The 21,663-nt window shown below is 43.1% G+C and overlaps 1 protein-coding gene and 1 long non-coding RNA gene across 3 annotated transcripts in view; one reads left to right on the top strand and one right to left on the bottom strand.

The window, feature by feature from the left end:
- Positions 1-281: 281 nt before the first annotated feature.
- The window catches only part of AOAH (acyloxyacyl hydrolase), a 70,740-nt gene continuing 49,358 nt past the window's right edge, over positions 282-21,663 (bottom strand). For both annotated transcript variants that reach the window (XM_010713031.3, XM_010713032.3), the window contains exons 17-23: positions 20,494-20,568; positions 16,631-16,803; positions 14,229-14,287; positions 14,089-14,148; positions 12,464-12,560; positions 9,423-9,499; positions 282-3,649 (exon numbers count right to left, since the gene is read on the bottom strand). In XM_010713031.3, coding sequence (XP_010711333.1) covers positions 3,521-3,649; positions 9,423-9,499; positions 12,464-12,560; positions 14,089-14,148; positions 14,229-14,287; positions 16,631-16,803; positions 20,494-20,568 — 670 coding nt within the window. In that variant the 3' untranslated portion in view covers positions 282-3,520. The remainder of the gene's footprint in view (positions 3,650-9,422; positions 9,500-12,463; positions 12,561-14,088; positions 14,149-14,228; positions 14,288-16,630; positions 16,804-20,493; positions 20,569-21,663) is intronic.
- LOC116216765 lies at positions 492-21,660 on the top strand. Its single transcript, XR_004160181.1, has 5 exons — positions 492-571; positions 2,681-2,752; positions 17,879-17,930; positions 19,592-19,711; positions 21,121-21,660. It is a non-coding gene; the product is annotated as an uncharacterized LOC116216765 (long non-coding RNA).

The following is a 21,663-nucleotide window of genomic DNA, read 5'->3' as shown; positions in this document are numbered from 1 at the left end:
CAATGGGAGACCAAATTATTGATTGGCAGTTACCATGAACTGGTTGGAATAAAACATCTGGATGTAGAGGCTGCTAGAGACCAGACCAGTTTGAGTGCAACAAGGAGAAATGCTTCTTTTCTCTTAAGGTAGAGACTTTGACAGCAGAGTAGCAATACAACATAAACAGAGGAAGAGTAAATTTAATCCATGGATACATGGTAGACCATCCACTCACCTTATTCTTCCAAGAAGATGTTAATAAAAATCGTTAGATATGAAGCAAGAGTCTATAAACATAGAGGTAAGTGGCATACTTTTATTTAGGTTAAAAGGACTATTAACCATCATAGAAACTAGTATTTGTATTTCATTGCCTAAGCTGAAAAATATTCTCAACAAGGAAACTTGTCACCTGTTACAGTTTATACAAGATAGAAAAGCTGGCCTTGATGGTGGGTTCCAAGCACAAGCTGCATGTGATGGTCACCTGTACTACTGCAGGCAGAAGCATGTGACAAAAAGCCTCCAGTTACACTCTTGAACCATGCTGCTGTGAACCTTCTGTCAGACTTCCCTGGTTCTTCTAAAGGTGAGCAGTGACATTTCTTTCTCAGAAACAGCAGTGGTCTGTTTTCTGGGCATTACAAGGTAGGCATGAGGGAGCAAGGAAAGCTGGTGTGAGGGGAGTAAGTTTCTATGTTATTTTGGCTGCTGGTGCACTGAAGCCTTGATAAATGTCGAAAGCAGAAATACAAGAGCAATCATTCTACTTAAATTTTTTACTCTTAATACTAGAAAGTGATTGTGCTCTTTCTACTGCATAGACCATGCAGGGCCTTTAGGATTTTATCTGTTTTTGATGAAATGGAAAGCCAAATACAGCTCCAGGGTTTGAAAAGATTCAGACAAATGTCACTGAAGGGCGAGAGCTGTCTGCCCTACAGGTTGGAACTTTTTTTGTATTTAGTTGAGCCTTTTGGAAGAAGCCAGACCAAGGGCATTCAAATAGCTCCTGGTAGATACAGATGCAGTTTTCTTTCTTTCAAAAATAACTCAGATGACAAAGCATTAAGTTCATGTAAAACACAAATGGAATTACTAATAACATTTGTCATAATCAACAAATTGAGCATCAAAACAGTTAAATTAAGGGAACAGAGTACAATTCATCATTTGCTGCTGCTTTAGATTAATTAAGCTTTGTCAGAATCAGCTATTTAAAAATACATGGTGTTCAGTTACTAGTGTTTGATGGTCGAGGATGTAGATCTTCAACTGTTTAAATACTTTTAAATAACAGAGATACAAATATAGAGGAGGGTTGTTAGGCTATATTTGCAAATAGTTACTGCCTCAGTTACAAATCCTATCTTTGCATCCAGCCTGATTTTAATGCTGAACTGCAGAGTTTGCTGCTGAGGCGTGAGGATGAGGTTTGTTCAGGGCTCCTGCAGCCAAGGGCGAGCCCATTTTATGGAGTCCCTCAAGGATTGCATCAAGCACACAGCAGTAATGCTGCTAGGGCAAATCTGAGAGCTTTGAGATTTGCCTTTGGAGGTTTCAGGTCTCTTGATTGAGAGGATGTTCTAATTTTGTAAGAAGGCTTTTTCTATGGTTCACAATCTCATGATGTTTACTAATAGGAAATTCTACAAATGGAAAACGCTTTGCTCTGGGCAATGAATTTTTTTTAACTGAGGAAACTTCATTTTCCCTAGCTTTTATAACTCCTAATTGACATTATTAAAACCTAACCTAAAATGAAACAGTGATTTGCAATGAGATTGCCTGAAAATTTGGCTTCTAAACACATGCTGTTCTCCTCCCCCTTTTTAATTGCTTCATTTCCTTATGGGGGTACAGGAAATTATATGACACAGTTCCATAGATATTGTCCTATTGTATCTGATCTATAGCAAAACCAGAGGTGGGTGCATTTGACTTTTGTCCTGGTGGTGCTTTTAATGAAAGACAGGGAGGCTGGCTTGGCACACATACATTGAACACTATTCTCTTTGGCAGAGAGCTTTTGTACTGCAGGCAGGCAGGTTTCCTTTTCCCACCTCTAACACTTGATAGCAGAGGCATGTGTGAGGAAGGATGGGTTCAAACTGTTTCTTGGGAGACAGTGGATATTTTGATAACTCCTAAATGCCTTGAATGAATTGGAGCATTATTAGTAAGTATAATTCAATTAAAGAATTTATTTTCTCTTGATTTCCTAGAACAGGTAGCTAGAATATTTTTATAAATGTTAACAGTTGTCCCATAAGTCCCATAATAAATGGTGTTGCACTGACTAAAAAAAAAAAAAAAACTAAAGATCTATAACACCTTCAAGTCCTTGTCTGCCTATTCAAACTGCTGAGTAGATGCAGACACAGCCAGAGTGCTCAGGTCCATGCACAGCCAGGCCACCTCATTCAGTTTGTCGAACAGCCTCAGGGCTGGGTCACAGCTGACACAGCCTTATGCAGAGGACACTGTCAGAAAAAAAGCAGACCAAGTACACCTGAACTTTGGCTAACTGATGGGCTCAGTCATGCCATGCTAGCACTTAGTATTTACCATGATTTTCCATGTGTAATCAGTACAACTTTATGCAACCAGCAAAGCTGTCTCTAATTTTGATTGATTGGATATTTTGTTGTTGTGGTAGTGAGTTCGTTCTTTCTCTTTTTTTTTTTTTTTTCTTCAGCAATATTGGGTGAGCTGGTGTAAAGAGACCACTTTTATTTCAGTCCTCAATCCTACTTATTAAATAGAGCAGGTAAGAGCTGCCTGTTACCTTTGGTAATTCCTGAGGGCATGCCTACATAACAAGCAGGAGAGAACATCTTGTTTGTTATGAAGCAGAAGAGTGAAGATGTTAGAGCTTTAAAAAGTAATCTGTGTTAAATACATTGAAGGTTGTAAGGTTACCAGCTTGTTAATGGGGGGGAAGAGAACTTGTGCTCAGGCCGACCTAATGCTGCCAGGCAACTCTAATTCCTAGTGCCTTGTTACTCCTGGCACACTTTAATAAGCAAATAGCAGCTAAATAATGTACTAACAGTCAGGGCAATTACACATACACAATTTATAGTAACAAAATGCCCCCCGTCCTTTTGGGATCAGATTAGTTGTTGAAACAATACAAATGGAAAGACCAGAAACGATGTTCTGTAAGAAAAACAATGAGGTTTGCTCTATGTTGAAAAAATCTTCTGGATTTCCAAACCAGCACAGTAAGTGGTCTAGCTGGCAGGTAGCCTTTGATTTTTTTTTATTTTTATTTTTGAAGTGCCAAAGAAAGACTTGCCTACTTGTGCAGGTGGATGACTTTGCAGTTTGAGATGCACTGCTGAAAACAGTGCAGTCGTGCTAACTTCAGTACTGTTGCCTCTTTGTACTGCTATTTTGAACAACAGAAGAGTTTGACTCTGATAATTTGCTTCCTCTTTTCTTCCTTTCTTTCTGTTTTTGGTCTCTAATAATTTTGTTTCCTGGAATGTACTCGGAAGCATCACCATAAGACATGGCTTTGTCAAACTGGGAATCAATGTCCACCTTGATCTTTGAATATAGCTTCAATCTGATCATTGAATGGATTCTCCTTTCCAAGCACTTGAGGCCATTCGCGTAGTGCCTTCTGCCAGGTAACACTTGTTCCCAGGGCTGCAGCAATCTGCAAACATCACAGATAGTACTGTCAATTTCTTGTGTCTCTACAACATAGACATTTCATACTTAGGAGTACCCACCAGAAAGAAGACTCCTCTCTATATTCACATAGAATCACTAAAGTTGGAAAAGACCATCTAGTCCAACAGTCAACCCAACCCCACTGGGTTCAGGAAAAGTGATTCTACCACCTCCCTGGCAGCCTGTTCTAATGCATTACCAGTCTTTCTGAGAAAAAATGTTTCCTAATACCTGAACTGAACGTCCCCTGGCATAACTTGAGGCCTTTTCCTCTCATCCTAGCACTGTTACCTGGGAGAAGAGGCTGACCCCCTCTTGCCTCCCCCTCCGCCACCATCTTTTTTCAGCAATAAAGCAATTAGCAATCAAGTCTCCCCTGAGCCTTCTCTTCTCCAGACTAAACATGACAGACTGTAACCTCAAAGAAAAGTTCAATCCAGCTGCTTGCACAGGGGAAAATCCATTTGAACAATGAAAATAAAGATTGCGTATCTGCACCTGCCTGACCAGTGCAAAAACTAGATTTACCAACAAATGCTCATTTCCAATAAAGTGAAAATAAAGATATGACCTCCAAAAGTTTCTTTAAGATGTAAATTACTATATTAAATACTTTTAGGATGCGATTTGCAAGCATGAAGTTCCACCTTCTATTAACAATGTGTTGTCTTTTGTCAGTTACAGGAAAATAGAGAGATAATAAATGCAGGCACCCAGGTCTCCAACGGTTTCCTGACACCTATGATGTCTGGGCAACAGACTTCTATTTGAAAACCATAGGCTCTGATTCTCCTAACAATTATGAAAGTTCATCAAAAGCACTGCTTGGATGTAATGCATAAATCTCTTGTTAGTCCAAAGGAATTCAAGCTCTTGAGTTCTTCTGATACATCTAATAACTATTCACTCTGATATACTATAAGGAAACTCTAGGTGCTGTGAAAAAAGAGGTCTAATTATGTCCAGGTTCAAAGCCAACCACCTCTGATTCTCTGAGTTCACAGAGCCCTTTCCCAGGAGAGCTGCTGGAAGTGGTAGAATAGCTCTTCTCCTCGCTACCAGCATTGCTCTGCCTTTCATGGGGTGTTTGCCCTAGAAGTTATTCACTAGAGAGAAATTGTTTCTGTATTGCTAGGGTGAAAAACATCAAGGGCAGGAGGAAAGGAAAGAGGAGACAGCCTGATTCGCCTTTAAACAAGTTTTCACACTTTGCTAAATGCATTTTTTTGTTTTAACTTCTACAATTATACGGTAACTTTACTTTCAGCCATAAAGCTCACGCAGCCATAAAGCTCACGCTAACATTATCAATGAGACTTGAACAGGGCTAACAAAGCCGTTTTGTTAAGGGCCAAGATGGGTTCATAGAACCAAAGTGTTTGAACTAAAGTTTCAACATTTGGGAACAGGCTGGAGCCTTTGGGGAAGTTTCATGCACTTCTTTGTAATGCCGTGCTTTTGAAGTAACGATGGGCCTGGAGAAGCCAGGAGAAGAAAACTTTCTTTTATTCAGAGCTCGTGCACAGAGTCACACCTGTGGGGTAGAAGCTCTTAGATTCTTGTTGGTTGTGACCTCATTATCAGGGACGTTGCGTAGGGGAGAGGGATAGGGGAAATTGTGTAACATGGTGTCTTTTCTTGGGGCAATTCCTAAAAGTGACCAAACAGGAGTTCTGGGACACCCTAGCCTCAAGATGGCTGAGCCCTGTCTGTGTCAGAGGGATCTGTCCCACTATGGGAATTTCCAACCCACCTTCACAAAACCCTAAGCTTTCCCTATGCTTAGTGATTTTGTTTGCTTTTGAGAGAAAAAACACTGTCTTTTCATGATGCAGCCTCTGAAAAAGTATCACAGGAGCTTTGCTCTGCAGTGTTCAGGCTCCTGTTGGCTGCAGTTGAAGATGCATGTACTCAGAATGCCCTAAATTGTGCAGGTCTTGCTCAGACAACAGTTCGTGTGGTGCTGATGGTTTGGATAACTTACCCTGGATGAGCAGTGAGGCACAGACAGAAAGCCTCACAGTGAGAGAAACTGTAGGCCCTTTTTCAATCCCAAACATCTTGTGCTTTGAGACCAGCTACAAGTCACGTGGTTTTTGTGATGATGATGATTTTCTATGAGGCTGACAAATCCTAATCAACCTTGAAAGCAACTGCTGCCCTTTCCTTGTGTAGCCCTGGGTGACCGTGACTGGGAGGTAGCTGTGCTGTGTTAGCAGCTTTGGGATGGTTTTTTCCTCTGCACAAAGACGAGGATGGGAAACGCTTCTCAGCAAAGTGTAAATACACAACTAATCTGATATGTGTTGTTCTAGCTTTTCCCTTTTTTTTACTTTTTTTCTTTTTCCTGGCCATAATGTGTTTTGCTCAGACTTAAAGAAAGAAAAAAGGGAGAATCTAATCACAGTCAAGCTGTGCTTTCCTGCCTGTACATAACCATTAAGACTCTTCCAAGCATCTCAGTTTACAGTTTGTGACGCTCAGGGCTTTCACATTCTCTGTGGTAACTTCGTAAAAGCAAGAAATGAAGCAATTTGTACAGGATCCTGTTGAAATGCATGGCTGTTCCATACAAACAAAGCAATCAGCTGTTCCAGAGAAAAGCAATGTCCTTGAAACCATCTGGCACTCAGGATGGTTTGCAGTGAGATTTGTAGAATGGAAGAGATGCTGAAAAACTCCCTGGGCTCCCCCTGTAGTCAATGGGAAGAGAAAGTCGGATTTCTTCCGAGGGCAACTGAGCAGGACCTGAGGGAGCACTGTCTCAGAGATTAGAGGGATCTTAACAGGACTGAGTTACGTGCCTTGATTTTAGGTGTTAAATGATGTGATTTTTGTCCACTTACAGCTTGATCTGTGAGTTTTGGTTAAAAAATAAATCAAAGATGCAAAATCTGCAGAGCACAATTTCAGCTTTGAAACCTGAGATAGAGGATTATGCCAAGAATGTGTAATCACAATCTTCAATTTTGCAGCTTAATGAAAACACACGGGAAAACGCCCTTTGTTCCCCAGGAACACTTTTATAGGACACAATTCTTGGCTGGGCTAAACAAATGAGTGTTTGGTGTTTTTCCCTTTTAAGGATTTTTAAGAATCACTTACTGTCTACGGACACTATTTAATTGAAGTGTCCTAACCTAGCCTTTTTCAGTGCATGAGAAAACATAGTAGCTCTGATGGGACATACGTATCATTACCTTTTTTCTTTTTTTCCCTCTTCCTTCTCTTTGCAATGATTTGTATGTGGCTTTTGGAAAGATGCAATTCTCTTCCACTCTCTTCCTGTATAGTTGGACCAATGCTCTATCAGATACGCCTGGTTATACAACTGAGTTATGGTTTTCTGTCATTAATGAGATAGCAGATAAGGAGCAAGTGAAACTCGGGGGCAGAGCTCAGACTTCTGCTCAAAGGAGTTTCACTACCATTGGGGATCAATCATGGTGTCCCTCTAGCAACAGCCAAAATGCATACGCTTTCCTTGGAGTGCTGCTCACTTCAAATATTTGTGAATATTTCTCAAATGCTTTGAGATCTGCTTTGAGAAAAATGCAGCAAAATTGTCCAGGCAAGGACTTATTCATCATATTTATTTGCTGAGCTATACATGATGAGTGAGGAATTGCTGCAGAGATGGAGGTAAGAGACCTCAATCCCTTGGCAAGCCGCAGGGTATCAACTCTCTTGTGCTAGGCAGCATTAAGTGGTGTTAAAATTGTACCTGGCCAGAGGCTGGTATGAAGTCAAACCTTAAATAAAACTTGTATGAGGAGTGAGCGAGTTGTTTGTCATCTCTCTCAAGCCTACTCTTAAAAATCATGCTGTGCTCAAACTTCCCCTGTTTTGTACTGTGAGAGCTGTTCGTTCAGAGCAGAGTGCTGTGTCTCAGCCCAAATAGTGCTGTGTTGCTAACAGGCTTGTGTATAATAGCAGGAGAAAGAAAAATGGATTTAAAGTGGTGGATGTTTGGATAAGGCTAATTAATAAATCCTAGAAGGGAAATAACTCACTTGAAGTGAGGCATATCTACAGCTGGCACCTTGGCTGTATGGGAAAACGTACCTATAAAAGCATTAACGTCATCCTAACAGCAGGAGAGGGAGATAGTAATGACTGTAGGATGCTGGGCCTGGGGGAAGAAAATACAGCAGCAGTTGGATGTGTGTAGGCTTGCAGCTGCCCTTCCATGCCCTTCTGTCATTTTCTTATGGCTTGGGAAGGTTCCCTTCAAGGCAAATGCTTGTTGGGCTCTATGCCGTGCTGTATTGCAGGATGTAGGCAGGAGCGTGTTGGAAAGGCTGTGACCTGGAGAACCACTGCTGTGGTGGTCTCTTGCTGATGGCCACGTATATACCCTCAGGTTAAGGTGTAGAACAGCCACAAATAGCTTATCTGCTCACCTCCAGACTCTCTCAATGCGCAGTTTCCCCAGATGGCATGGTTGGAAATGGGCTTGATTTCATCGCTGTTTTCACACCCGTTTCATTTGCCAAGTTTTCTCTAATTGCTTCCTTTCAAAAGGCCTGCAGCAAAAAATCTAGGCACATTTTCCCCATGTCCTCAGGCTGCAAACTTGTATCTCCCTGCAGCTATCTTGTGGCAGTGCCTGGTACCCAAACAGGCACTAATGCTGACATGAAAGAGTCCCTTTGAGAACAGGAAGATTTTGTGGCATGGCAAGGGTGAGCTAGAGACCATTTTGCTTCACCTGATCATCACAGAATGTAAAGGATATCAAGGAAAACACTTATTTTGGCTTTGGATTTCCCATGCAGCTCTCCACTGGCTGAAAAGACAGTGGGGAAGCTGCTGAAATGCAGGTTGGAATGCAGTTCTTGGAATGTGTGCCCAATGAAATGCTCCTCCACTCTTTCCTAGTTCTTTTCTATTAGCATTGCATTGGATTACTTGGTGGTGATGTGGAAGTGAACATATGTGGGGTGTTGTCTTCCATCATAAATCCCCCTCCTAAATTCTTTTGAGCATGGGAAACAGCTATTTGGTATTGTCATTTGAGGGGCAGTCATACAGTTTTACGCAGGGTGGTATTGGGAAGATGGGACACCCTTTTGCTTCACTTTTCACATTTCAAGAATGCATTTGTTTCCAAATACGTGTGTGTTTGAAACCTGCAGCCTAAGAAAAAGAATTGCTTTGTTGTAGTTGATCACAGGATTGAAGAGCTGATTGCTCTTAAAAACATGGCACGGGTTCAGAAAGGAGTACTCCAAAAGCAAAGATGATGGAAACTAGGCAAACATAGCACAAGACCAGTGGGCCCAAGCATGGGGTTACAGTTGAGCTGCTGTTTCTCCTCTCTTTCATCCACTTCTGACTGTGAACCTTCCCTTGCCACCCTTCCTTAGAGGCAAAGAAATGGGGAGAGAAGTTCTTCACGATACATAGCCATAGAGCATAAACCAATTTACATGTATAGCTTCAAAATGAACGCTTTGATCTGGGATATGCTAAGATCTGTGGCCTTGGAGGATGAGGATGTGGGATACAGGGGCATGAACATGGGCGAGGAGCTTGAGAAAGGGACATGGACATGGATAACAGGCATGGACATGGGCACAGGCAGGGCCAACATCACAGTCATGATCATGGTTGGGGGCAGGGACTGAATCAGCATCTCTTATAAAAGAGAAATCCACAGTCCACCATCCCCTCTGCAGGACAACCAGACACCACAGGCAGACACTGGCATCCCACTCTCCACACCACTCCCTGCCATCACCTCAGGATTTTACCTGGCTGGGATGGAAGCCATCCACTGGCTCGATCAGCTGCCAGGGCTCACCGCCCATCCTGTGCCACTCTTCGGCCGCTGCAGAGCACAAAAGATGAGGGGTTACTGCACTGCACTGAGATAGGACCCCCCATCCTCCTCCAAATGCCCACAGTACTTTTAAGCTCCCAGCAAAGCTGAGTGAAGATTATGATAATTTATATAAAGTTGTCAGAGCCATTACTGCATACAATCTCCATCTCCTTGGGGCAGTATTTAAGACGTTATTGTTGTTTTTTTCAATCTGAAATATTTAAGCAAGGAAGTGCTGTGAACGTAAATGATAGTAAAACAATTCTCTTTCCCTCCAATAAGACCAGTGCTGTAGTGACTAAAGCTATAAATTATTTAATAGTGATTCAATACTTTTGTATTTTCTACTTTAGTCTCAGCTTCAGCAGAGCAGGAAATAAATATATGAAAGGAAAAGCTAAAGAAAACAGGGCTTTTTAGAGAAAGAGATGGTAACACAGTATTCACAGGCGCTGATGTCTGCAGGAATGGGATGTCACTTTCAGTTACATTACATTACTTCCGAGTGGCCTTTTTCAACTCAACAAAATAACCTTTTGAATTACATAAGCACAACAGTCAATGCAAATGATGCTCTACAGTGAGCCACAGAGCCATTAGAGAAGCAAAATGCTTGCCTTCTTCAAAAGGGCTATAGCGATCAAACCTGGGACCAGTGGATATAACATTAACAGACTATAAATTTGATAATTTTTTTTATAATGACAGATTAAGAATTCCTAATACCGTGCCTAGTGAGCATCCTGTCAGGAGAAAAGTATTTTCCTTTCAAGTGCCACAGTTTTGACCTAGAATTACCAGCATGGACTCTGGCTGTTGTGGCAAGAAGCGATGTCCGGATCCTCATTCTGGCCCTGAATTCATAGATTGGCAGCATTCCTACTTTAACTATAGAAATGTAATTGTGATGCTTTGTTCAACAGCAAAGTGACTTGTTTTGAAGAACAGGACTCAGAAGTTTATTTCAAAACTGTAGTATGTTGAGCACAATGAAATCTTATCTTACAGCAGGGACTGGGTTCACACACAACACGCATGGTATGAGCTTGGCCAGCCTCTTATAGATGGTGTCTTACATTGGGTATGAGGCTGTGTACTGTGTTGTACTTTGGACAGATTCCCCTTCCAGTGCCAGAAACAGCAGGTAAGTAAGGTCAGCAAAATTTCTGGCAACAAAGTCAGTTTAGTCTATTATATACTTGACCTCCAAAAATCCCAGAGCTGTTCTTAGACAAATAGATAGCGACTGTGAGCATCCAGAGATTGCCCTAAAGTGCCTATTTCTTAGGCTAGGCTAGGCCAGAGCTTGCTCACATCCACACCAGGAGAAGTCAAAACCAGCCTGTGTTACTGCACTACTTGTTTACATAACCACTAAGTTCTTAAGCCAAAGGCAACATCTCAACTTGAATGCCCACCTAAATCTCAAACAATTGCTCTATACCCAAGAAGGCTCCATCCAAGAAAGCTGGGAGTGGTTGTGTAGATATCAGCACATGCCTGCCTAGAACTCTTGTCCTCATCACAGCACTGCAACCACTGCTAAATATTTGATGTCTGAGGAGGCTAGGGGAGGATTTGCACTTGCTTCAGGAGGAGAGCAGAAAGTAGGTCAGCAGCCTCAGCTCGCTTCTGAGTGCATCCACGAGCTGACAGCTTTACTGATGGAAGCGCACATCGCCGGCTCCAGGGCTGCAGGAAACTTTGCAGGGTGTCTGTGAGAGATGGTGTTTGTATGTGCATGTGTGTTCATTTGCCTCGTTTATTTAATGCAATGTAATCAAGAACAGCAAATTATATCAAATGTTTCTTTTTGCGAAAGCAAATAAATTACCTAAAGTTAGCAATTCAACTTATTAAGGTAATTTGCCTACCCAGCAGGTAGTTTGTTTCAAATCCCAATGTCTTGTTAAATATTAATTAGCAAACACTTGGCCACCTTGAAACTCTTTGCTATGATATCTAGCTTGACAATGGGGTCGGCATCTTTGAGTTTCAGTTTTGGATGGAAAAAATCCCATCCTAAGCTTTACCTCCTCCTCTGTGTGCTCTGCATGAGACCCAGCCCGGCTCCCAGAACTGGGTCATGGAGAATAAAATAAATTTGTGAGTTTGATGGGTTTTGGCTCCAGCTGAGACTTTTGCAATAGTCCTCGGTGCCTCAGCAGCTTGGTGCTACTGAGGATGGGCAGACGCTGACTGGGAGAGGTGTTGGAGATGTACACTTTGAAGTATTGCCAGCTGCTTCTGTCCCTTCATGGCTCTTCTAGCTGTCTACGTTCTGAGATTTAAAATGGCATTAAAAAAAAAAAGGAACATATGGTCCTCAGGCATAATTTTTCAAGCAGGACCTCTTGGTGAATACAAAAATAAGAGAATGCAGATCAGATTTTTTATTTAATTGTTATGTACTGTATATAGAATCTAAAAGTCCATGATATTGAGGAGGCCCCAGAATGGTCAAACTGGAGCTCCTGTCCTGTGGGCTGAGGGATGGAGACGGTGACCCTTGGGAAGAGGTGGCTACAGAGTGTATGGCAATGACCCCATTGCCCGCAGGGAGGTGACAAGACTGTTTCTACCACTGATTTGTCAGGAGTGCTTCTGCTTTCCTTGTGATATGTGGTGCTGTAAATTCTGTTTGTACTTTGTCAGCAGCAGAAGAAAGTGATTTAGGGAATGTGCTTACATAGTATCACTTAAGATCACATAAAGGTGAATGTGGCAAATCCTTCAAGTCAGAGTAGAGCAGTATTTTTGGTGCGGAAGGAAACACAGGAGAGAAGCTAGTTCCTACTGAGGGAGATGCTTTTGGGAGCACTGAGTTAAGGGAAGGTGGCTGCATTTCTCGGGGAGGAAAACTGACTGAGAAAATCTGCCCTTGGTACAGAGCTAACAGATTGGGATGGGTTAGCATCCTAGCATGGGGTTTGAGCACCACTTGAGAGAGGAGAGGGAAAAGCCACTTACTTTGTTTCAGTGGGAAATCCATGTAGAAAACATCAAAGTTGGCAAACTTCTGAGTTCTGCTGATTTCTTTCAGGACATTGGAAAGTTGTAAGGCTCTCTGCAAAAATCAGGCAATGTAGTGACAACTCACAATGCCCTGTGCCATTGCAGATTGCACCAACTCGGATAACAAGACTAACATGACACATAGCTATTTTACCAGAAATTTCTTTTAGCAGTGGCCCTGCTCCTATTCAGGCCCTCTCATTTCAGGGGCCTTTTGATGAGTAGCAGCTCAGTTCCTCTTAAGGAAGACTAAAACTTTCTATAGAGGCTAAATGTTTTCCTTTCCCATTATCTCCATGCTGCTGTGTCAATGGTATTAATGCTCAGTTAGCTAGGCTGTATTCTGCTCTTACTCTCCGTGAAGTAAATTACCTCCATCAGCAACTGACTCCATGCAGGGTGAATTTTACAGACATAACAGAGATTAAGATCTCCTAAATACTTAACATATGCAGGTAGGATGATAACAGAGACAATTAGTTTCAGACAGGAAGCCAGAAGGGAGATGGACTTGTGCCCTGCAGTCATAGAGCTGTTCGTGGACAGCGGTTCTGTACTGCTGGTGTTAAATAAGGTGCAGTCCTGCAAAGACTTAGGAATGTGCTTCATAAGTCAAGAGGGATGGAGCGTACAGTGAAAAACGTATGTAAAGCCTGGCAAAATTAAGGCCGTATTTTTTGTTGGCCATGCCACCAGGAGCAATCTGCTTGAGGGACATCAGTGCAGACCCTGGGCAGCGGTTTGCTCCTGCAGCCAGCAAAACCTGTGCCATCACCTTATCGTGCTCACAGCCCCTGGCCTGTAAGCAATTTCCTTATCAAAGAATTTCTTCTCGAAGAGCAAGACCCTGAATGTTTTTGTCTCACGGAGATCATGGGGACCTCGGAGAGATCATGTCTTTCAAGAATGAATTTGGACAGCTGAAGGATCACAGGATGAACACAGGTTAGCTGTGCTGTGCTCTGAGAGCTTGAGGGATACTTGAAAGAATGGGCACAGAAAATTCCACATCTTGTCATCCACATTTATGGAAGAAAAAATGTTCTGATGTCTTGCATTTGGGACACCAGGTTTAGTCCAGCATCATAACAGTCGTATAAAAGACTAAAACAAAATGAAAGAGATCAGCTTTCTCTTGATATGGAGATGTTCCACATTCTTTTAGTTGCTCTGCATTCCAATGATGTATTTTTATCTGCTGTTGCTGTTGTCAAATGGTTTGGGGCATCTTGTGCTGTTTCAGTGAAAACATCTGGTTGTATAACACAAGACACCTGGTATTTAGGAAGAATTTCATCACGGAGGGGGTGTTCAATACTGGAACTGGCTCACCTGGCAGATAATGGAGTCCCCACCCCGGGAGGTATTAATGAGACTTGTGGATGTGGCACTAAGAGACATGTTCAGTGGTGGGTCTTTGTAGATCAGGTGGACAGTTGGACTTGCTGGTCTTGGAGATCTTTTCCAGTGTAAATAATTCTAGGATTCTATACAAGATTCAGGGGTAGAGCTGACTGGAAGACTCTCTGGGCAAGAGGGTGGACCTGCACATCAAACTCATAGGTACCATTTCTCCTTACCTCTGAGGTCAGGTTCCTGAGAGTCTCGTTGGCAGTCAGCCAGCCGCTGCAGGGGCTCACCTGGGTGGGCAGGGGAGGCAGGAGGTCAGTGGCAAGCAAATGAGTGGAGAGGGCAGGGGTGCTCCTAAGGGAGACCTTACCTGAAGGCAGTTGAGGAAAGTGTACAGCTGGCTGTAGGTGACGTCTCTGTTCAGCTGCCCTGCAAAACACAGAGAGGGAAGCTCTGCATGCCCAGTGGCCACAGGTACTGCCATGACTTTGCTTTGTGGCTCCTCGCATCCCCAGATTTTGTCATTGCTGTTCCAGGAACTACAGAGTATGATAGCACCCAAATGAAATGGGCTCCTCGGGCTGCTTTGTCGGAGCAACGTGACACAGATGTGGCTCCTTCTCTCACCCTACAGCCAGGGAACAACAGCAGGAGAGCTCAAACATCAAGGGCAGGTGGGAATGTCCCAGACCCATATAGTCCCACGTGCCAGGTCCTGACATGGGCTTTTGGTGGCCTGGGGTGCAAATGGCTGCCGCAGCCAACGGGTTTGGTCTACACGAGCCCAGGTGGGTATTTTGTCAGAAAGCCAGGATGACGGCTGGCGGAGCCTGATGGGCTGCCAAGCAGGGAAACCTCCTCACAACCTGTCGGAAGATCTGCCAGAAGTGATGTCTTGCTGCAAAACATGTTGCTGAGGATTAATTGGTTCCCTCTGAGGTGATTGAAGCCCTCTGAAAAATTGCCAACTGGCCCTATAGCTAATCGCTCCTGGTTTGCCTTGCGCCAAAAATGGTACGTGTTATCTTTGATAATTAGACACCCAGTAGAGGAACCGCCCCTGTGATAAACATGCAATCAAGCAAAGAAGTGCATTTGTGTGACTGAAGAGTTATTATCTCCCCCTGAGCCAGAAGGAATGGGGGTTTCCTTTTTTTTCTTTTCCTTATGTTTTCACTTGATAGTAGTATAGTGCTAATTTGAGAAAAGGTGATGATCGCAGAATCACAGAATCACAGGGGTTGGAAGGGACTTCAAGAGATCACCAAGTCCAACCCCCTTGCTAAGCAGGTTCCCTATAATAGGTTGTATACGCAGGCATCCAGACAGGTTTTGAATATCTCCATAAAAGGAGTCTTCACAACCTCTCTGCAGTCTTTCCCAGTGCTCCATCACCCTTAACATAAAGAAGTTCTTCCACATGTTCGTATGGAACTTCCTATGTTCATGTTTATTACTCCTTGTCCTAGCACTACACACCACCAAGAAGAGCCTGGCTTCGTCCATTTGCCTCCCACCTCCATTTAGATGTTTATAAACATTAATCAGATTCTCCTCTCAGTCCTCTTTTCCCCAGGCTGAACAGATCCAGGTTACTCAGCCTTTCCTCACAGGGGAGATGCTTCAGGCACTTTATCATCTTTGTGGCCCTTCGCTGGACTCCTTCTAGGAGATTCCTGTCTTTTTTGAACTGGGAAGCCCAGAACTGGACACAGTAGTCTGAATGTGGCCTCACCTGGGCAGAGTAGAAGGAGAGGATCATAGAGTAACAATAGAAATGGAGACTTCATACTTCCAGAGAAAAGGAACTTTTGATGGGGAAAATGACCTGGCAGTATATCAAGCAGAAACTATGGGGCTTATGAGTAATGACAAAACTTGGGGAAATCAAAGCCTCCTGAAAGCTCAAATAGCAAAAATCATTTGAAGGTATAATCTACCATCTTAATGAAGTGATTTACCTTCTCTTCTCTCCCTTTACCGATGAAGACTAATATGGCAACAACTTCTTACTTATTCAGATGCAGGAAAGATTTCTTTACCCAAAGATCAGAAGGGACATACTTTTGGCCTGGTTCCTCTACAGTTCCTCATACCTACACTTGAATGGAGAACATCAAACACACTTCTGCTACATGTAAAAATGTCATGGTTTTATGGTTTTTGTTATTGGTATTTCGATAAAAACTTTCTTTGTTACCTGGATGAAGTATTTTGTGTTTTTTCTTTATAGACCGTGGGATAATAAGAACAAACATTATCTCGAGGCACCTTAGGGCAACTTTACTCGAGAGAAAGCCTCAAAACGTGCCTATGTAGTGTGAAGCTTCAGTCGTCACACCTACGTGCAGAATAGGAGGTGGCAGTCACCCGAGTGCTTGTGGAAAATTTATTTCTCTAGTATCTACTCAGTCTTTTGCAACTCCTTGGCTTAATCCTGCCCTGGTCCACACCTAGTTTTACCAAGACATCCATCAGTCAGAGAGTGGAGGTGTTCACCAGGTGCCCAGCTTGTTTCCACCTCCACATTTTTGTGTTGAGCATGGTTTGGGGCTGAGTGGGTTTGGGCATCATATGTTTAGGGATCTGCCGTCTAGATGCTCTATTCCATGCTGGGGGTGACTATCCAACTGCACAGCCAAGCTCATATTTTCCACATCTCCACTACTTAGGCTTCCTTGAAATATGCCAATAGACTCACAAATTACTCAGGGAGAGAAGGAAACATGAGTGAGTGATAACCAAAAGGACCCCACCACATCTCATATTTACCCAGAGGATGATATCTGTTGTGTAGGTTATCCCAGAGAAAGCGTCCATCCACCAAGCCTGTCAGAATCACGTGGCTGCTGTTTGGAAGCCGGGAGTCCAGGTATCGCAGAGCTTGCATGACGTTGGAGAACATTTCTTTGGGGGTGGTCATGTGAGCCAGCGTGTCCTTGTTCCTGCAGAAGGGAGTGCAAACAGGGCATTGTGTCAGGCAATGCTGGGCCTACAAACAGGCACGTGCAATAGCAGCGCTTTCTTGTTCTCTGTTCTTCCATATTAGGTTAGCTAAATAAAACCTTATAGAAGTGATGTGGTGCTCTTTAGACTCCTGTTGCTATTGCCATAATAATGAGCAATGCAGAAATTAATCGTAACAAACAAAAGCCTTCTCACAGTTAAAAACACAGGCAGGTGTGCAGTCTTGTTTTGTGGAGTAACCTCTGAAGTTGAAATAAATTCCAACTTACTTACATAAGAAAAACAAACAAGCCAAACTCCCCCAGGCTTCTTAGAGAAAACTACTCTTGTTATATTAATAAAACAACCATTTCATTGTATAAAGAGCACTCGCCTGATCTCTCCCGAGTGCTATTGCCTCATATCAACAGGTGGATGGAGGTGTCTCCAGGCAGGTAATCTCCCAAGGGCTGGGGAGATGATGCTGGTCCTGGTGTGAAAATGCAGCTCAGTTTGACCAAAGCTTTCGGAAAGAAAGGCCTTTTTCTGAATCCTTTATCTGAAGAGCACCCAGCCTTCCATGTGGTACAGAGGCTTGGAGACCTTCCCTGTCAAAGTCCACGAGCCCCATATAGCCAATGTACGGCTTCCCCACAAGCAAGAGCAGGGTAAGCTCAAGATGGGGATGACTAAACTGTTGGAAAATCAGGCAGGATTGCTTGCTGGTGAGTGTCCTGCAAAAGCAGAAGCCTCCACAGCCTTTGGTGTTTTGCTTTGAGGCACTAGAAACGGTTGCACTGTGGGGAGGACTGAGTGCCATGCTCTTCCATTAAGGATCTGGGATTCCTTGCCAAGATACATTTTGCCTGCAAGATAGTAATTAGACAAGTTTCCTGGGCCTAGATGTTGATCTTAGTGCAGTATGTGCTTCTGCAGTGTCTGAGAATTTCTGGTTAGAGAGAAGTGAAAAACAGCATCAAGATTCAGGTTCACGTTTGTGACAGCCACCCAAACAAAGTACTTTTGAGATAAGGCTGTAGTCTTGCCCTTAAATTATTTGATTTTCACCTGCAGGTGTTGCAGAACCTGATTTCAAAGTACTGCGCTGATGTAAGCAAATACTATGGTAAGCAAATACAGCAGAGGGAGGTAAAATTCATATGACATTCATAGCTCCATGTTCTCTTGTCATTCCCTACTGAAGCCACGCAGATGTTTCCATGCATTGCTTTACATTTCTTTTCTGTGCCAGGCTTTGAAATTAAAACCTTTAGAACCTCTGGAAGCTGATATCATTCCAGCATGTAGCAAGCAGCATTAATGACAGGATGCTTGGCTGCTTGCATTGGATCAAGCTATTTTAGGGAAAGCTCCCTTCTTCCCTACCGTACACAAATGCACAATGGATGGACACATGCAGCTTGTGGATGTCTCAGCACCACGGGTACCACATAGAGACAGCTTCATGCAAACTGGACAACACTTTTCCAGCTCTGCTCCACCATGTTTGGTCATTGTCACCCTTGTGTTTGCTGGAGAAGTTGTAATTTCAAAGCTGGGAAAGAGAGGCTGGAGAAGGTTGCCTTGCCCCAAGTGCAATCAAAAGGTGCAGCGACAGCGTGGTGTCTGCAATTGGTGGTGCTCATTATTGTCAGAGCGTGGAGACTACTGGGAGCGTACACCACACACTCAGTTTCATTATCTTCCTCCTCCACAAGAATCCATGTAACTCATTGCCCTACCCTTCACATGAATATGGGCATTTTAACCACACCTTGGCTAAGAACTGTGTCTCCAGTGTGCTCAGCACATGACTCTCTCGTCTGAAGCTAAAATACAGGATATGGCCAGAAAGACAAAATTACTGCTCTTCAAAGATGCCCTGAATAGGTTTTCATTTGTCTAGCTTGTGGCTTAAAGCCAGGCATTCTGGACGCTGCGCATCCTCTTTGGGCATTATCAGGCCATAGAGTGACCAGATGACAAAAAAATCCTGCTGTGCTCCCCATCCCATTCAGTGGAAGCGTGATGTTTCCATACCAGCTGCAGTACTTCCTTTACTGGAGTCACAGGGGATCAATGCAGCCAGCATCTCTTTTGATGCTATGGATGTTGTGGAGGAAAACAGCAAAGAGAGTCAGAGCAGACAAAAGTGTCTCTGGCAGGTAATGGGCACCACGACAAAGCAGTAACAAATGCTGTTTTGTAAAATACAAATGGATGACATAAAGTTGAAATTATTTAAACTTGTGGAGAGCTTCTTTTTTTCCTTCAGGCAAGAATAGAAAGCTGTGTTAGGGGCAGGGGAAGGAAGAGGATTAACCTGCAGAATGAGGACTAAATCACAAGGAAAAGCAGTGACTTTAGCTTTTTTTTTTTCTCATTTGGACTTAAATGAGAATTATGTTGATAACACAGCAATGTTTCAGTTGTTGCTGAGCACTGCTGCACAGGGCCAAGGATGTTTCAGCTTTTCATGCTGGGGGAACAAGGAGCTGGGAGGGGACAGTTTAGAGCAGCTGACCTAAACTAGCCAAAAGGCTGACCAATAGTACATGACTTCATGCTCAGCAATAATAGTAGGGTTGGGGAGCAGCTGCTGCTTGGAGAGATTGGCTGGGCGTTAGCGGGTGGTGAGCAATTGTTTCGGGCATCACCTGTGTTGTGCATTCTTTTTGTTGTTACTGGAGATTTTTGTTAGTTAGTTCTTCCTACCTTTCCTTTCCCTTCCAACTCTTGCTTATTAAACCATCCTATCTCAACCCAGTGAATTCTTGCGCTTCCCAGTTCTCTCCAGCATACCACTGCAGTGGGGTCCAAGTGAACAGCTGTGTGGTGCTTAGCTGCCTGCCAGGTCAAACTGTGAGACTGACTTAAAAGAAAATCTGAAGATCCATCATGGTGAAGGTAATGTTAGATAGACAGAGTGCCCTTTCAGACCACTTGCAAAAACAGAGCTGGGGTGTGGGTGTGCTGTGCGTTGGCCTGCTTGCAAGGTGTGAGCTTTCTGGGCTGTAGTTTTGTCACTAAGGGAGGAAGAGAAGTATCAAAACAATGACCTCTGGGCAACCCTGTGAGCGTTCATAATGGGTAGTGCCAGAATCATTAGTTTGGAAGGCTTCAGTTCATTCTCCTGCTGAGCTTGTGATGTGAGCAAAGCCAGAAAGAAAAAAAAGCCATCAGGAGAGCACAACAAAGCCTGCAGGCAGTGTGCAACATAGGCAGTGTGGAAATCGACCTTGACAGGAGACCATATTGTGGTTCTTCAAAAAAGGTAGGCCTGGCACACTACCCCATCTGGGGGGAGATGGCACACTGGGCAAAATGGATACACATGCTCATAAATGCTATTCTTTTTCCTCCTGTTGTTGTAATACTTCATTTCATTTGCTATATAAGAAATGGTCAACTTCAAGCATGCCTTTGGTCACTTTATCACTGGCTTGTAAAAGAAGGACAGAAGAGCTCTAAATAAGGGCTGGTAAGCAGCAACGATAGATGCAGATAAGGTGATAACCAGTATTTTCAGCAGAAAAATAAGAATGAAACAAAGACTAAGCAACAACAGCAAAGCAAAACATCACTGAGGGGAACCCTAAAGCAAAGAGAATAAAATGTCAAAGCAGCAAGGAGTAGTCTAAAGAACCAAATTTATGGCCATATAAAAGCTAGCTTGATTTCCACCTTACCCATTGCAGACGTCATTCCCAATCGTAGCATAGATAACTATGGCTGGATTGTCCAACAGTTGGTTTCTGGCCAAGCTGAAAGGATGCACGTTAAGCACATTAGTTTTTTAAATTATTTATTAAATTATTTTATTATAATAATAAAAATATTAATTAATTAATTGCACATAAGCAGCACATTAGTGGGAAACACGTCCTCAGTGCCCGAAGCACATGCTGTATGAGTTCATGTTTGGAAGTAGCTTGTTCAGACTTTGCCAATGCTCAGACTACTATAATTCCAGGTTTTCTTGTTTTTTTTCTTTTCTGTAGTTTTATATTTTAATCAAGGTTCTCACATTAATTTTTTCCTCGTCCCTTTCACCCGTTATGGATTTTTCTCTTTCTCTGCCCTTCTTGCTGGCTTTGTATCTACTATTCAGAAGCCAAATCAAGTAGCTTCATTTCAGGACAAAGACACAAATCAACCTGTGAAGTTTTTAATTAGAGTTGGGACAAAACTGTATGTGTGGCTGACAACTACGTTTATAGATGGGGTTGAGCACAATATCAAATTAGGATGTGGCTTGAAGTTCAGCACTAGAGAGGAATGATTCATCAATGTTTGCTTTTTTTTTTTTTCTGCAGGGGAGAACTGTAAATCTTTTAGGAGTGAACTGCATCAACGTAAGGAAGGCTAACCCTAACCCTGACCCTAATCCTAAACCAACCATTCCATGGCCATCAAATTCATCTGAAAAGGAATGATTCTTCCTCTCCCTGTCTGGTAGCTACTCATTGTATCCATACAGGGTTAATACTCCAGGCATACCCATGTCCATCACATTGCTGCTAATCAGGAGCAATGTGGTTAGTGAGACCCATAGGATAGATATAAGGAAAAGCTCAACCTTTTCCTGAAATCTATGGAAATGCCCCACTGGCTTAAGATCAAGACCTCGGAGTTGGTGACATCCACATTTTAAGAGTTTTTTCTCTCTTAATGAATTTTGGTACCATAGAGGAAACAGTCAGCACTTCAGAGCACAGTGGACTGGTGAAATTGTGCTTCTCAAGGCACTTGTGGATAATACATTCACTGCAGGGCCCTGCTGCTTCCATCTGAGGGTGTAGGACCCCACACACACACTTCTGTACCTGCAGTCAGCACTCAGAATCCCATCAGACACT

This window comes from Meleagris gallopavo, chromosome 6 (genome assembly GCF_000146605.3).
Source record: "Meleagris gallopavo isolate NT-WF06-2002-E0010 breed Aviagen turkey brand Nicholas breeding stock chromosome 6, Turkey_5.1, whole genome shotgun sequence".
NCBI lineage: Eukaryota > Metazoa > Chordata > Aves > Galliformes > Phasianidae > Meleagris > Meleagris gallopavo.
This window is presented reverse-complemented; position numbering and strand designations above follow the sequence as displayed.